The 14503-nt window shown below is 42.0% G+C and overlaps 1 protein-coding gene across 1 annotated transcript in view; it reads left to right on the forward strand.

Annotated features, from left to right (window-relative positions):
- FSTL4 (follistatin-like 4) overlaps nucleotides 1–14503 on the forward strand; it is a 43081-nt gene that overhangs the window by 5817 nt on the left and 22761 nt on the right. Inside the window, exon 3 of the mRNA XM_010160134.1 lies at nucleotides 9824–9944. Within this exon, the coding sequence (XP_010158436.1) occupies nucleotides 9824–9944 (121 nt within the window). The remainder of the gene's footprint in view (nucleotides 1–9823; nucleotides 9945–14503) is intronic.

Genomic DNA, 14503 nt, shown 5'->3' on the forward strand with positions numbered 1-14503 from the left:
TATACTTGAAGTCAGTTAATTAAATTACTTCAGTTTTCTTTTAGTACGCCTCAAGCAGAAACTTGATTGCATTTCTGCTTTTCACAATAAGGTTAGCAATTTGGCTAATTGGAAGTGCAACAGGAGATTAATTGTACCTTTTTAACTTCAAGAAAATCATCCCTGCTCCTGGCACAGTGGTAATCACATAAAAACCTACAGGATGTTCACACACTTGGAAAAATCCTTGTATTATATTTCAATTAAACTCTTTCTCTTCTAAATGCTAATTCAAGAAATCAGATGAAAGTAGAAGCCCAGCTCTGGAAAAAAATAACCCTTCCAACAAGGTGTGAGAGCAGCACAGGAGAGGCACTGCTGAGAACTCCTTCATGGCTTTATCCCCTCCAGATCCATGACAAATGTGATGTGAGATGGTTGAGTGTGTTCCAGATGAATGCTAGAAGTGACAAAGATGGTCAACAAAAACCTAGATAATCCTAAATTTATGCAGAACTGAAAGGTTGAAGATTACTATAAAGCCTGGTTGCTTAAGTGCATTGCTTTAATCATTTTTATGTGATATCTTGATTGGCAACAAAATATTAATAATTTTTCATTGCTCTCTTAATCAGAAGCTTTCATGAGCAACATATTAATAATTTGTCTTGTCCTGTCTGTGAAGAACTCTGTTAATGAGTTGTCACATAGCTATTGCAAAAGAGCCATCTTAATGATACATGTAATTAAATAATGTTTCTTGCAAACATTTAGGATTGCTTTTAGCATAAAAGTATTATTTATCCATAAATTACCCATCCATATTATTTAACCATTAGAAATCTCTTTGCAGCACTGCTTTTAAAAAGTCACATCAACTTTTCTCATGCAGAAAATCACTGTAATGTAGCTAAAACTGGTAAGATTGTGATCGCTATATATTGATTTCTGACTACAAATAGTGAAGTGGTTAAAATGTGTCATCTTTCAAAATAACAAACTTTTGTCTCCTAGACAAGCAGTATGTTTTCCCAAATATGTGATCATAGAAAGCATTCCTCAGTTTGAAAATACAATAAACTCCTCATGGAGTCAAATGTATTTATATGGTATTTATAGGGTATTGTTCCACGTGGTTTGACATTATCTCTAGGGAAATATACAGGCATTTATAACCAAAATTTATAAACAAAGCTTTATTCTCCGGAAGCAGGGTGAAAGCATACGCAAACAACAGAGAATATTGCCCTAAGAAAACAAATGTTACAGAATACAGGTAGATAAGAATTTCGTGGATTACCAAGTGTAATGTGGGTAGCTATAACACAAATTCCTGCGTATCATTCATTATTCATTTCGGATTAATCCGTACGCTTTAGCTCAAATCTGCATTAGGTCATTAGTTCAAAAATACACTTTTCATTACAGATCACCTGAAGTAGAGGTTCCTTCATTTCTGCTGGTGCAGAAGGGGATTAAAGACAGAGGAGTGAGAGTGCTTTGCAGCTCCTTTATGACTTGTCTTCCTTCTTGGATGAAAAATCAATAATTGCCCTTAAAAAGCATGCTCACATGAGAGAACAAAATGCAGCATGTCATTTGTTTACTGTTGTCACTCATGTGTATCAATCAGCTCATCCTGCACAGAGTACATGGAAGAATGTCCGGTAGGAATTTCACGTGCCAGATTCTCAGAGGAATCTTGAATGTTCCTGTCCAAAAGAGCCCCTACCCCCTTCATGCATACTCAGTTCTGTATTGCAGTGTCAGGATGTCACAGCAGCTGAAAGGCAGGTGGGTTGAAGCTGTGATGAAGCAAGGCCGGGGTAGGGGGAGCAGCTGCTCATCACAAGGACCAAGTCCCCGGTTTGGGAAGCGGCTGAGCAGCAGCTGATGGGAGCACAGCAGTGTGTCCTGCTAAGGCTTGCCCAGGTCCCATGCCATTGCCTCCTGTCCAGGGAAATAAACTCAGCTGGAGAGACCTCTGCTCTCCCCTCCAGCCATTCTTGCCTTTGTTCTGGCCATGTGAAGAAGTCTGCAGGGGTTCCTGCCATCACCCAGCACCCCAGAGGTACCTGAGGTACCCAAGTCCCTGCTTGGAGGAACAGGAGTGATTCTCTTCTCCAAACAAGTTTTCCTCCTCCCCATACAAATCTGTGTGCCTGTCTCTGCCTGAATCCAAGCCTGCCTCCACCCCTGCCCACCAAACCTCTGCCGGGTCCACGGCACAAAGAGTGCATGGAGATGGAAGAGGTGAATCTGGGGGGCACTGACCACCTAAATCACTGATTGCTCATATTCCACATCTGCCTGTGCGTCCAGGAGGATTCACCTACCTCCATGTGTATCTCATGGCTCTCAAAAGCTCTGTGCCTATCTGCCTTGATAAATCTTTCATGCATGTTCATTTAAAAGTCCATTTTTTCACGTGTAATATTTGAATCCCAAAGCAAATGGTCAACCTTTAAAGTGCAAGCCACTTGGATTAGATTTCTCATTAAAACAGGCTGTATGAAGGCGATATATTCCTGTTGATGTTTTTACCGTAGTTTCACTGTTAAATAATAAAAAGATCAGGTGTGGATAACCCCACTTAATACCCTGCTAATAGAAATCGGGCCGTTAAAATGATGAAGCCCCGTGTCATCCTGGATGCTGCAGTAAGTCAGTGATGGGAGTAAATTACAGGAAGTTGAATGTTTAAGGCCAGGTTTTTCTCCTTCAAATCAAAGTTTAAGAAATCACTCAGTGCTTATACTATCAGTGGTCTTTGCAGGCTCTAAAATAGAGGTTAAGTTGAAAATTAATACTTAGAATATATTTAGAGTGGATATATGTGTATAATTTCTCACTTTGCTATAATGATCACAGAAGTTGTATCCACTTGTGCCTTCGGCGGGATAGCTCATCTTTGGGTCCGTGACCAAAGTTCGTAGGTGATTATTGCAAATGCAGAAATACCTTCATGGGGACAGTAGAGTTGTTCACCCGATCCTGAATACCCAGGGGAGCTCAAGGCTTCACCTTCCTAACCATCCCGGTTTTGTGGAGGAAGACGTTACTCGTAGCAGGCTGGGGTGGTTTTGTTTTGCTTGCAGTTTTGAGAGACGTATGGGGCACGTCCCTTGTGACACTTTGGAGAAAGCTGCGGTGTTAGATGCAGCACTCCTCCAGATGAACTGCCTGCACTCCGTCTGGGGGTTACAGCAGAAAAGCAGAGTTATGAACACAGTGTGAAGCTTCAAAAAAATGAGCAAGAGGAAAGGGTGAGCCCATCCGCAGTGGGTTATTAAGGTAACTAGACTGCCACGCTTAAAAAATGCATTCCAAAAACATTGAGAGGGAGATGAATTAGGAGTCTGAAATCAGTTGTACTCTCCCGTACCTGCTCTGACTGCTGGAACTGGTAATGAATTACAGACCGAAATCCATGAATCCCGGTTATCCACCTCTGTACTGTAGGGAGAAAGATGGAGTTTAGGATTATAATCTCCTCCCAGGATTGGTACTTACCTTGTCAGTCGTGGTCTTTGCATTTTTCTGAAATGTCCAGTAAGTCCAATTAATAGCAACTTTTCACTGAATCCCTGGTATGCTAATTCCTCCTTTCCAACAGCTCCCGCAGGAAGACCTACCATGGATTTTCCTTGTTGCGTTGTCTCTGAGTTTCTCAGGATATAAATGTCATCCACTTCTATCTATATTATAATCACACAACTATCTAAAACCTTGATTTCCATATATTCAAGCCTAAAACTTTTTTGGCTCACCAGCGAAATCTTATGTTGTGCTAAATTCTTTGAGTAGAAAAACAAGAAAAGATAAATTAATACCCCATCAGGCTGTGTTTGCAATAGTTTTCTGGCATTTGCTTAAGGCTGAATTTTTCTCCATGTAAATTACTGAAGTGATAGCATGTGTAAAACCAAGAACAAATAATATTAATGAAGCATAAGTTCTCAGCTTGTCTCTGGAAATGAATTATTAAAAGCACCAAAGAAAGTGATTTAAGAGCCCATGACTAATTTAGTTTTTATTATTTTTATATTAATCACTCATGAATCTATTGTAAAAAAGATCAGAGACATTTGATTAGTGTGGAGAAATCATTTTCAAAGTGATAGCCATTGTTGTAGATTTTGCATAATAATAATCTCATTAAGCGCTTGGGTACATTTTGTTTTAAAAAGCTGTAAACATTATCAGAGAGAGATTTCCAGGACTCTGAGGATCAGACAAGCTTTTTTAATGTGAACTAGTTAATGCATTTTCGTTGCTGTGCTGGTTACTATGAAATCGTGACGGTGTTGCTCTTTGTCTAGTGGAAAACCAGTGACACCAGCTAGTCCCCAGTGCTGTGACTGGTTTTGTCAGTAGGCACTGCAAACGCACAGGGAAGGCTCCCAGCTTCCCCAGGTTTGGCAGAGAGGGATGAAAGGGAAGGGTTTAAAAGTGTAGCAAATTATTATTATTATTTAGGAAGAAATCCCAGCAACCAGTGGGATTCTCCTAGGACAAGAAACCGCTCGGCAAGCTGCGTTCCCTCGGTCATTATTTCAGCCATGGACACTTTTAAGTCAGCATGGAGATGGGGTATCGACTGCCTTTGGGGCTCACCCCCAAAGTGTATTAGGAGTATTCAGTCCCTAACTGGGGTGGTTTGTAACCACTGTGTAGGTTTAACATCGCAGGGGCTGGGCAGTGGCCTCCACCTGGGACGTGTATACCCCATACTGTGTCTTGCGTGGTGCCGTGTGAGAGGTGGGGAGATCGCCTGGGTTTGTGCCACTGGGACTTGTTTTTCTGTTCTTTCTTCCTCTTTATACCTGTAAGGCAAATCTTTTTCCTCAAATAACCGGAAGTTATCCTAAAAAAATAATAAGCCTGAATCTACTCTATGCTAATTCCTCTTCAAACTTCCTGGAAAACAAGCAATCCTCTTTGCCAAAAACTTGAAGGGTTTTAAACCTGTTTCTGTTCTGGAACAACCCCAACACATGTTACAAAGCTTCCTGAGAAATCATCTGAAATGGGCAGAAAAGGCAGGCAGCCAGTACCCTGCGCCCTCAGGTATCACCCTGGCCGCCGGCTCGGCGTTCCCAGGTTAATGTGGCTCCCTTTCCACCGGCTGTGTTCCCGGGCGTCAGAGCAAGAGATTTGTGGTGTTACAATCACATATTGGATTTCACTTGAGACAGAATGTGAACGAGATTTACAAGCAATATGCAATGTTTTACACATTTCTAAGCTCGGTGTCTCTGAGCTGCGGCAGATTGTATGACCAGGGAATGCATTAGAAGGGAGGAATGGGATAAATAAATATGAAAAATCTTCTGTTTGGAGAGACGTATGCCTTGGGTAATCAGTAGTGATGGAAAGGAAATACAATACAAACCATAGTGCATATCCGTTTTCTAGGATCTGCTTTGTTGTTTTTTTCACATTCACTGTGTGCAGTACCAACTTTTTTTTAATAATTGGTATTTTTTAGATTACTGAGCTCTTATCAATTTAAAATTCAGGGTGGTGCATTTTTTTAATCTTGGAAAGTAAAACGTATTCTAAGGTCACAGTCCTTTATTCGAAGGGTAACTGCAAGACGCAGAAGAAGCTGATGAAGGACAGAGATCTTTTTATTCCAAAAAGAGGGAGAAAACGTGAGACAAACTGCTGGAGAAGTCAATTTATCATCTGCCACTAGTCGACCTTATCAATTATGAGAAATTAGAAGCATAGCTTGCTGATTATTTTTTTTCTTTTACTTGAACTTGTAACATTATTTTATAATGAAATTCATAAAAGAGTGATAATGAAAACCCTATCCTTATCTGGCTGCTTTGATGCAAGGCTCATCAGTTGGTGGGGTTAGAATGGTTTCTTCCTCTATTTTCATCACTTCTGTTTCTTCCTTTTCACAAGGAAATTCACTTTCGGTGGTAAATGAGAAAAGGCATGTCTCAGAAGTTCCTTTCTTGCCTTTCTCCTGGTTGCCTACCCTTTTCCATGGGATGATACATAAAAATGTCGTTTCAGTTCACCATTGGGCATTGCTGGGAGTAGTAGCGCTGTCCCAGCTCCCTGGGGACATGCAGCACTCCTGGACAGCCCTGAGATACTTGGCTTTAAAGGTGGGATAGTTTTAGGGAGAGAAGAATTAGGTTACATCATCATTCTAGATGTTTATGGTTCCCTCTGAGTGCTTTCAGGCTCATGGTGACTTGGAAACCTGGGTTTGCAAGCAAAAGCCATCTGAAAAAAGTCAAAGCACATAGAAACATTTCCTCCACCTTTTTCCAGCGTGAATTCTTCCCATCCCCTCTGACCACCCCACCCACTCCCCTGCCAGTTCTTCCCAGCAAGCTTACATGTGCACGCTTGGATAAAGGGATGGAGCACAGAGCAAATGTTTTGTGCTAACCCGTTTTTCAGAACTTTTGTTCAAAGACCCCCTCACTTGCCTGACAGACGTTTCTGAGGGGAAAGAAGTCCCTGTTGACCTGCAGTTCCTTCTCAGCTTGACAAAACTGCATGCATCACTACGGCGTTGTATGCTGTTGAGGACCACTCCCCAGACAACAGCAAGAGTGCTGAGCGCTGGGTCACGGTCAACTTACACCCTGGTTAATACAGTGGCAAGAAATGCAGTGGAGCAGCTCCTAAGAGCTCCCAAAGGCAGTGCAGTGGGCAGGGAGCCCGACACGCAGCCAGGTACCAGGGCTGCCCACTGCCTGCCTGGGACGGCTTCCCACTGCGCTACAGGACTCCTGGCTGAGATGAGTGTAAGATGTAGAGTTAAGGAATCAAAGACTCATCATTTCCTAATGATCTAGGACTTGGGTTTTTACAGCACTTCCAAATATACCTTTATAAAATATACACAGAAAGTGCTGGTGCATAAGAATTCATGCATATATATAAAATGTAACTGTGAAATCCTAATGTACTAATTATATCCACAGGGAAACATAAGGAGAAACTGCAAGCTGCAATAAATAAACACATGGAAAGAGTCATTAATTTGTTAAAGGATTCTGTATTCTTTTTGTAGCAATCAAAGGTTCAGTATTGAACCTAAATTTCACAGTCATTTTTTCCTTCCCACATCTAATACTGGTCATTCTTAATAATCTTGTACTATAATGTGAATTTACTCTCTGTGTGCAAGTTCTAACACAGGGCAGATGATTTCTTTCTACGCCTGACATAAATGATACGGTGTTAACCTAAATCTTCTTTGATAACCTTCTTTAAGTGCTAGAAACCAAAAAATAGTTTTTAAAAGTCATAAACCATGCTTTTACCAATCTAAGCTTCTCTTAACAAGAAAAACGCATTTGGAGAGGAAGAGAATAATACCATAATCTTGCATCAGTTTGTTTTTGCAGGGGTCTTTACTTATATTAATACTTTTGTGTGCATAGGAAAAACAGATCGTCCATAAAAAGACAATTACAGAGCACAAACCAAGCGTTCATGGTATTTTTCTGAGATGTCTTAAAGGAAGCAACATACTTAAAACAGAGAAGATTTTATTGCTCTGTTTTTCCATAACCCCTTATAAATCATTCCATAAAAGTAGCCATCCTGGCTTTATTGATCTAAACTCGATTTGAGTTGCTTTGGGATTAACTTTAAAAACTGTTATTAAGTCCCCTCCACCGCGAGCCTTTTCTCTATCTCATGCAAATATCATTTTAACAGGGTTGATATCCTTTCCATTTGCCGTTGCTCATGCGTCTTTGCTTTCTGGCAGGAAAGATCTAGCTGACCAGAAAACAGGCAAATGCTTGAAATGGGAATTTCAGAGTAGGTAATGTATTGGGTAGCTTAACCAGCTTATCCCATAGTGTAGCTGCCAGATCTGCCTGACACCTAAGGTGGCAGCAATATCCGAGATGCTTTTGATGACAGATAATGTATTTCAGGAACATCTCTGGTTTTACTATCGTTCTGTACCGTTGTTCCTACATCAGGGCGGCTCGTGCCTTAGGGCGGCAGACAGCAGAACCAGGGCTGTCTGTCCTCTCTCAGGTCAAGGTCTGTGCTTTGGGAAGAGTTGTTGTCCTGCCTGTAAGCTCATTCTGTATTTCTGAGCAATCTGCCTTGTAACGCCTAAAAACTAGGCAGGTTCCACATCTTCCCTCCCCCCCTTGGCCAGCGCTGGGTGCCACTGAGAGGAGAGGCATGAAAGCATTTCTGTGGTGCCAGACAGACGTTACTGGAGAAGATTCAAGAGCCAGCGGAGGTGGTGCCAGATCAATCCCATACTGCAAGAGATGGACTGCTTTGTACTTTGCGTTGCGGGTGCCAGCTGGCGTTGCGAGTCTGCATCAGGACCACAGCTTCCTTCAAAAAGTGTTCAAAGTGGCTGGAAAGTAAGCTTCAAACTCAACCAGATGCACCCTGAAGAGGCACGAAATGTGAGATATAAGGACGCCCAAATGGTTTTGGTTTAGCAAGCAGCCCATCTGATGAACAAACAACTCTTGATCATAATTTCTGGGCACCTGGCAGGGGGTTTGGCAGTAACAGCATGGATGGGGATGAGTCCTTGTAGCATGGGACTTTCCGTGAGCTCAGCAGGGAAGGGAGCGGATGGATTCCCTTTCTTTCAGAAAGAAATTGAGACCCAACCAGCACAGCAGCTTGTCATTCCTTCCGTATGCTCTCCACCCTGGTAGGTTTGATCTGGAAGTGGTGCTGGAAGAGCCCAGCTGCGAGTTCTCGCCCCCTCACCGCACTGCCGTGCTGCACTTCCGTTTGCTCCTGGGGACTGTGCTGGGCAAGGGTGGCCCCTGGCTCAGATTTGCGTAGGGGCTGTCCCCGTCCACCCCTTGGCTGCAGGCTGGCCTTCCGCCTACACAACGGAGATTGGAAAAAGCCCTTGGGTTTTCAACACTCACCCTATCGTGCTGTGTTTGTGCCGCCCTGATTCCAAGTTGAGTTTTAGCATACTTTTTCAGTGCAATTCTGCAGAGTTTGGTTCAGCATGCTTTGCGCACAGAGCTAATTAAAGAAAAATTGTTTAAGCTGATGAACTGGTTTTTAGATGTATTGTTCTGGGTTTTCATAGAAGCACAAACGTTCTGGAGCTGCAGTTTGAACATTCATGGGGTAACAAGAGAAGTTGCTCGTATACCCATCAGTCCTGTGGTTCTGTTAACTATAATTTGACATCAGTTCCTAACAAGGCACTTGTACAATATATTCAAGTGCCAAAACCTCTCTACTAACTCATGTTCTCCCCATGTGTAATCAAAAATTGAAGTGATGCAAGAGCGAATCTAAGAAGATGAAGGGGATAAAGAAAGATACTTGTCAAGCGGTTACAGATCAAAACAAGTTTCTTTGAGAATACTTTTTGTCATCGTCTTTGTCTCCTTCCGAGGATATGGCCTGAGATAAGTGACAAACAATTCAGTTCTTCCTCATCAAGTCTCAAGGTTACAGTGCATTCTCTAAGAACGGGCCTCAATAAAGGAAGCCTTCACCCACCCCAAAGTTAGCATTTTATGCATCTGAGGTTAACGGGTAGATATTAAATTCCCCCATAAATTAAACAGCTGGAGATTGCCATCTTTTTTATGTGCGAAGAGCACCTTGTTAGCAACCAGAACAAAAGTTCATGTTCTCACATGAGTTACTTTGCCTTACTCTTAAATTGCCGCTCATTTTCTCCCTGCATGTTGATTTACGAACTTTAAAACTTACTGTTCAAATTTCAAGCTGTGTTCCCCAGCTGCGCTGCTCTTAAAACCACTGAACAGGTAGTCTCCTTTCATGTGGTGTTTAAGATATTTTTACTAAATAATAAGGCACTTTTTTTGTCTTTTGTTACATGCAGGATTTTGGAGAAGACGATTCCCTCTACATCACCAAGGTAACAACTATTCACATGGGCAATTACACCTGTCATGCCTACGGCTATGAAGAGCTGTATCAGACCCACATCCTTCAGGTGAATGGTTAGTAAATGGCATATATGACAATCCATGAAAACGTTCCTGTGAGCAAAGTTACGTGTTAATCTCATTTGCACAGAGACGTCAAAAGCCACGCACTGAATTGTCTTTGTACGAGAGCGATGCAGCTCAGGGCTTGCTCACTCATGTTATCACACAGGCAGTCACAAAGAAAGGTACCAAGGGGGGGACGTGTATAATTACCTGGGCTTCAGCAGGTACCCGAACTGTAAAACAAGCTGCCAATAGCATTGCCATAGAGTTAAGAGCAGGGTTTCAAATCATCTCTTAGACTAATGACTACTTTTGTCAACCAAAGTGTTGCTTCAATAATTGCTTCTTCCAGAAAATCATTTCTGTTGCAGGAAATAGCCCAGGATATTTGAATAAATACAGCACAGTGTTTCCAAAACCAGCTATCAGACTCACAGCGATATATCAGATTATTACCCGGTTGTAGTCAGCTTGGTTCACCGAGGGCTATTTACATTGGCTAGAGATAGGGCCCACTGGGTTGCAAAATGAGGGCAAAGCATTTTACAGGTGAGAGAATCACACGGGCTGCATTCCAGCATTCTCGTTCACCTCCATCCCCTGGACCGCATTTGTGCTTGGTGGAACTTAGCCAGGCATTTGCTATCTTTTTTCTGACCTCCAGCCCAGTGAGTCGGATTTAGTTTAAAATTACATTAGCTTAAACTGGTGTTTCATTGAGGGAGCAGCCCATGGAGTATCCACCTCCCCAGCAGCAAAATCCGTGTCCTATTTTAAACCCATTTACATGTGTTGATATGGCCAGCAGTAGCTCCAGAGCAGGAGACAGGGTAGCCCGTTGCTCATTACGGGTAGATTCTGACATACTCTGCTATGGAAGAGTTTCATTTGACAGGGAGATTCAGTAGCTTTATTACAGGGGATATATTATAAGGAAATTAATACTTAGCTCTTTCTCTAGATTTGTGCGGATCTCTACCAAGGAGAGCTGTCAACTGATAACTACACACAGGTTAATAGAGAGAGGCTGACACGAAAAGAAAGCGTAAGAAGGGATATTTATGCACTTCAAGAATCACCGTGGTGGATGTGGTGTTTAGGTTTGACTACAGCTCAGGTCTTCTGGATGTGTGTAAGTGCTCCCCACCCACAGCGAGTACCTAGAGGAGAGCACAAAGCATCTAGTTGATTTGAATGAAAACTGACTTAATATTTCCACATAATAATTTGTCATCTTTTGAGAGAGTAAACTGTAAAGTCTCAGCAATGTGGATAACTAGATTGTGCATGCTGCAGCTGGGAAAATAGGTTTCCTTCCTCAAAGTGCTATTTGTTTGATGAATGGCAGTTGAAAGAAACGTGAGCTAACAACTTAATCCCGTGTATATTATGTGATATATTATGAAGCCTGAATGGAATTTAGTTGGCAGACAACAATGTAGACTTTATTATCACTGAGAATATAAGGCCCAAAGGCTTTGAAACTAAAACCAGAATGAGAGGAAAGCTAGATGGAGTGTGGGGAGGGGTTGATTTGTTTTGTACTCATGCCTGCCACTTAGATTTAACTTGTTGAAAGATCCCATTTTCTTTTAAATGGAAGTTTCACGCCGCAGCTGCATGTGGTTTTTCTTATTAATACAAGAACAGTTATACAAAAAACCCACCATCCCTGTTGGCTCTTGAATGTTGCTATATAGTCACTAAATACTGAAAAAAAAAAAAAAAAAAATTGCCACGCATTCTGGTGTCATCCTAGGCTTGCTAGAACACACTGCAGGGTCTAGAAATCTGTCTTACAGCATCTGATATTCCCATATGAGCCATTAGGCTTTGCAAAGCTGGGTTTTTGCAGGTTTTGTCGTGAATCTGTCTATCAGATGCTGTACATCTGATATTCCCATATGAGCCATTAGGCTTTGCAAAGCTGGGTTTTTGCAGGTTTTGTCGTGGCTGGCTGGCTGCCCACATCCCTCAATTCTCTCCTTTTCTGCCTGTGTCATGGCTTCCTCCAGCTACTGATGTTGTGGCAACAGCACCGAGGACATGACGACGTTGCTGACCTTCCGCTGCATGGTGAGGTTCCCAGGGCAGAGCCCTGCCCAGGAAATCCTTCTCGGTTTTTTAGAAACTTAAAGGAGCAATCGAGGAATTTCTCTTGACAGGAGTAGAGGGAAGAAACTGAGATGAGCTGAACTGAGTGAAGATGCTGAGAATCTAAGTGTAGTTGATGGGCTCTGTTCAGCACTGGGGATTGTCTCTGCCTGTCTGTATCAAACTAAATACTCCATCTTCAACACGAGAGGGTTTTTGTTGCTTTTCTGCATTAGACTAAAACTGTAAGAGAATGTGACAGAACCAAGTCAACCAAAACCCGTGTGTCCCTCACCTGTCTGCTTCAGGGAGGGACTGATACACTTTTAACATCAAAAAACCAGGGTCGTTATTCTGTGAAAACCATCAGATTTTTCTTTTTCTATTTAACAGAGAAAACTCCAAGTTCCTCTGCTTGGAAAGACTAGAGAAAGAAGAACCAACTGCAAGTGAAAAGGGGTTTATCCCCATCCCTTCCCAAGTTTACTGTGTACAGGCAGGTCTCAACTTCTAGGCTGTGTTTCAGTTAATTCAGTGTTTTTCAAAACTGCACTCCTCTGGTGGCCCCTGATCCTTTTTGTACCACCTGGGTCCTTGCTTACTGTTCCCACTGAGGCCCATCAGTCTATCTTACAAAATATTTTCCTTTTATTGTCTTTTTTTCCTTAAAGGAATCTGGTCCTAGTTATATGTACCCTCTTCACATGCCTTTATCTAAGGTATTCTCTTTATCTTACTTTCTCTTTTGTCTCTTTTTAGAACATAACACTGGCTTATAACAGCTCATTGATTAGATATTATAGGAAATTAGGAAATACAAGCTTAAATAGAAAGCTTAGAGGCCAATCTTGACAAAAATTAAAAGTTACTCTGTAGCTGAATGTGTTACAGACTAATCAACTTTATCAAAAGTATACCCATTTCTATGGGTAAGCCTTGGTTTCATCCCAGTATATTGCCACTGTTGTTCCTTTTCTTGCCCAAGAAAAGGAAATTCACTTCATCGCAGGCAAATCCTGCTGTAAAATGGGCACGTGCTGCCCACGACAGGCAAGCCGTGTCCTTGCTGAGGCTTGCTGTTGTACCTGTGCCACACAGCCCAGCCGTGTCCCTGCCAGCACTGTGCTTGGGCCATTTAACCAGGCTACAGAGCAATGCTAAAACACCACCACACTGCCTGACTCAGCATCAGGCAACGCACAGTCTGGACATGCCTGAAGATCCTCCCCAGAGCAGCCTTTCCAAAGGGGAAAAGGCTCCTTTTGCTCAACTGCTGAATGGCATGAATGTATCAGCTGGTTCAGGATATCACAAATGACATGGGCAGGTCCCGGTACTCATTTTGAGAAGCGGAGATGAGAATCCTGTTCGGCAGAAAATGTGCAGACCACCAGATGAATGCCCCAAGCCGCTGGCTCGCATCTGGGCAAGAAGCCTAAAGCACACACGTGCAACGCAGCCTACGTGCCACATTCGATGTGGTGTGTTTGGGTTGAGCCCCTCAGTCTCAGGATTCACAGCAGTGGTAAACTTTCAGTCAGCGTATTTATACACCTGGCCCTTAATGTCTTTGGAAGAAAAGAACACGCTGAAAGGCAGCACAAATTTGAAGAATGAAAAATTCATCTTGCGTGCTGGTATCTTTAATCAGGAGAAGCCGAGAACAGTAGGAAAATGATGTTCTCTCCTACGTATGGATATTGCTTGGGAAATGTGTACAGCATACACTAGCTGCAAGGAGGAAAAGCAATTTATCACTTTCAAGAGGAAAAAGAGTTGCTGAGGATAAAGAATCTCATAAACTTGTAATCAACTATGAAAATTGATAGTTTGCAAATCAAGAGACTGCTGAGTGTAGGGCATCATTTTCCTTGGTCCTTGCACTCTGGAAAACATCAGCATAAATCAGAATATTGTATTCCTTGAAAACAGTTTTAAAAAGCCATTTGATCCGCAGCCCAATTATAAGGGTCCAATAGGACAAATTTTCCAGGAACAGAGAGATGTTTTACACACGGATATTTTGTTAATGTGGCTTTTCAAGAGAAAACATATAATACTGCCAACTTCTTTCAAACCATAAATGGAAGGATTAAAACATCTCAAGTAAATGATTACTCTATTAATTATTATTAAGCTTTGGCATATATAGGTCCTATAGTAGCAATGTATGTCTTTGGGGTTTGATGCTTCCAGCTGTGCTCATCGTGTGCTTTATCACCTGAGCTGTTTTATTGTAATGAATTGGTCTGCTCACAGGGAAGGTGCTGCTCAGTATGCAGTAGTAGGCAATCTACCCAATCTCTTACTTGTTTGAATACCTCTTTTTTCTACTTTGCTTAAGATAATAGCATTTTTATATTGCCTTTGGCTGCAGGCACAGTAATGGTTAGCTATGATATATATTCACCAGGGGAAATAGCAAAGGATAATCCATATATTCCAAAGTCTGGAGCTGAAATCTTTGCAAGTTT

This window comes from Eurypyga helias, unplaced genomic scaffold (assembly GCF_000690775.1).
Source record: "Eurypyga helias isolate BGI_N326 unplaced genomic scaffold, ASM69077v1 scaffold5621, whole genome shotgun sequence".
NCBI lineage: Eukaryota > Metazoa > Chordata > Aves > Eurypygiformes > Eurypygidae > Eurypyga > Eurypyga helias.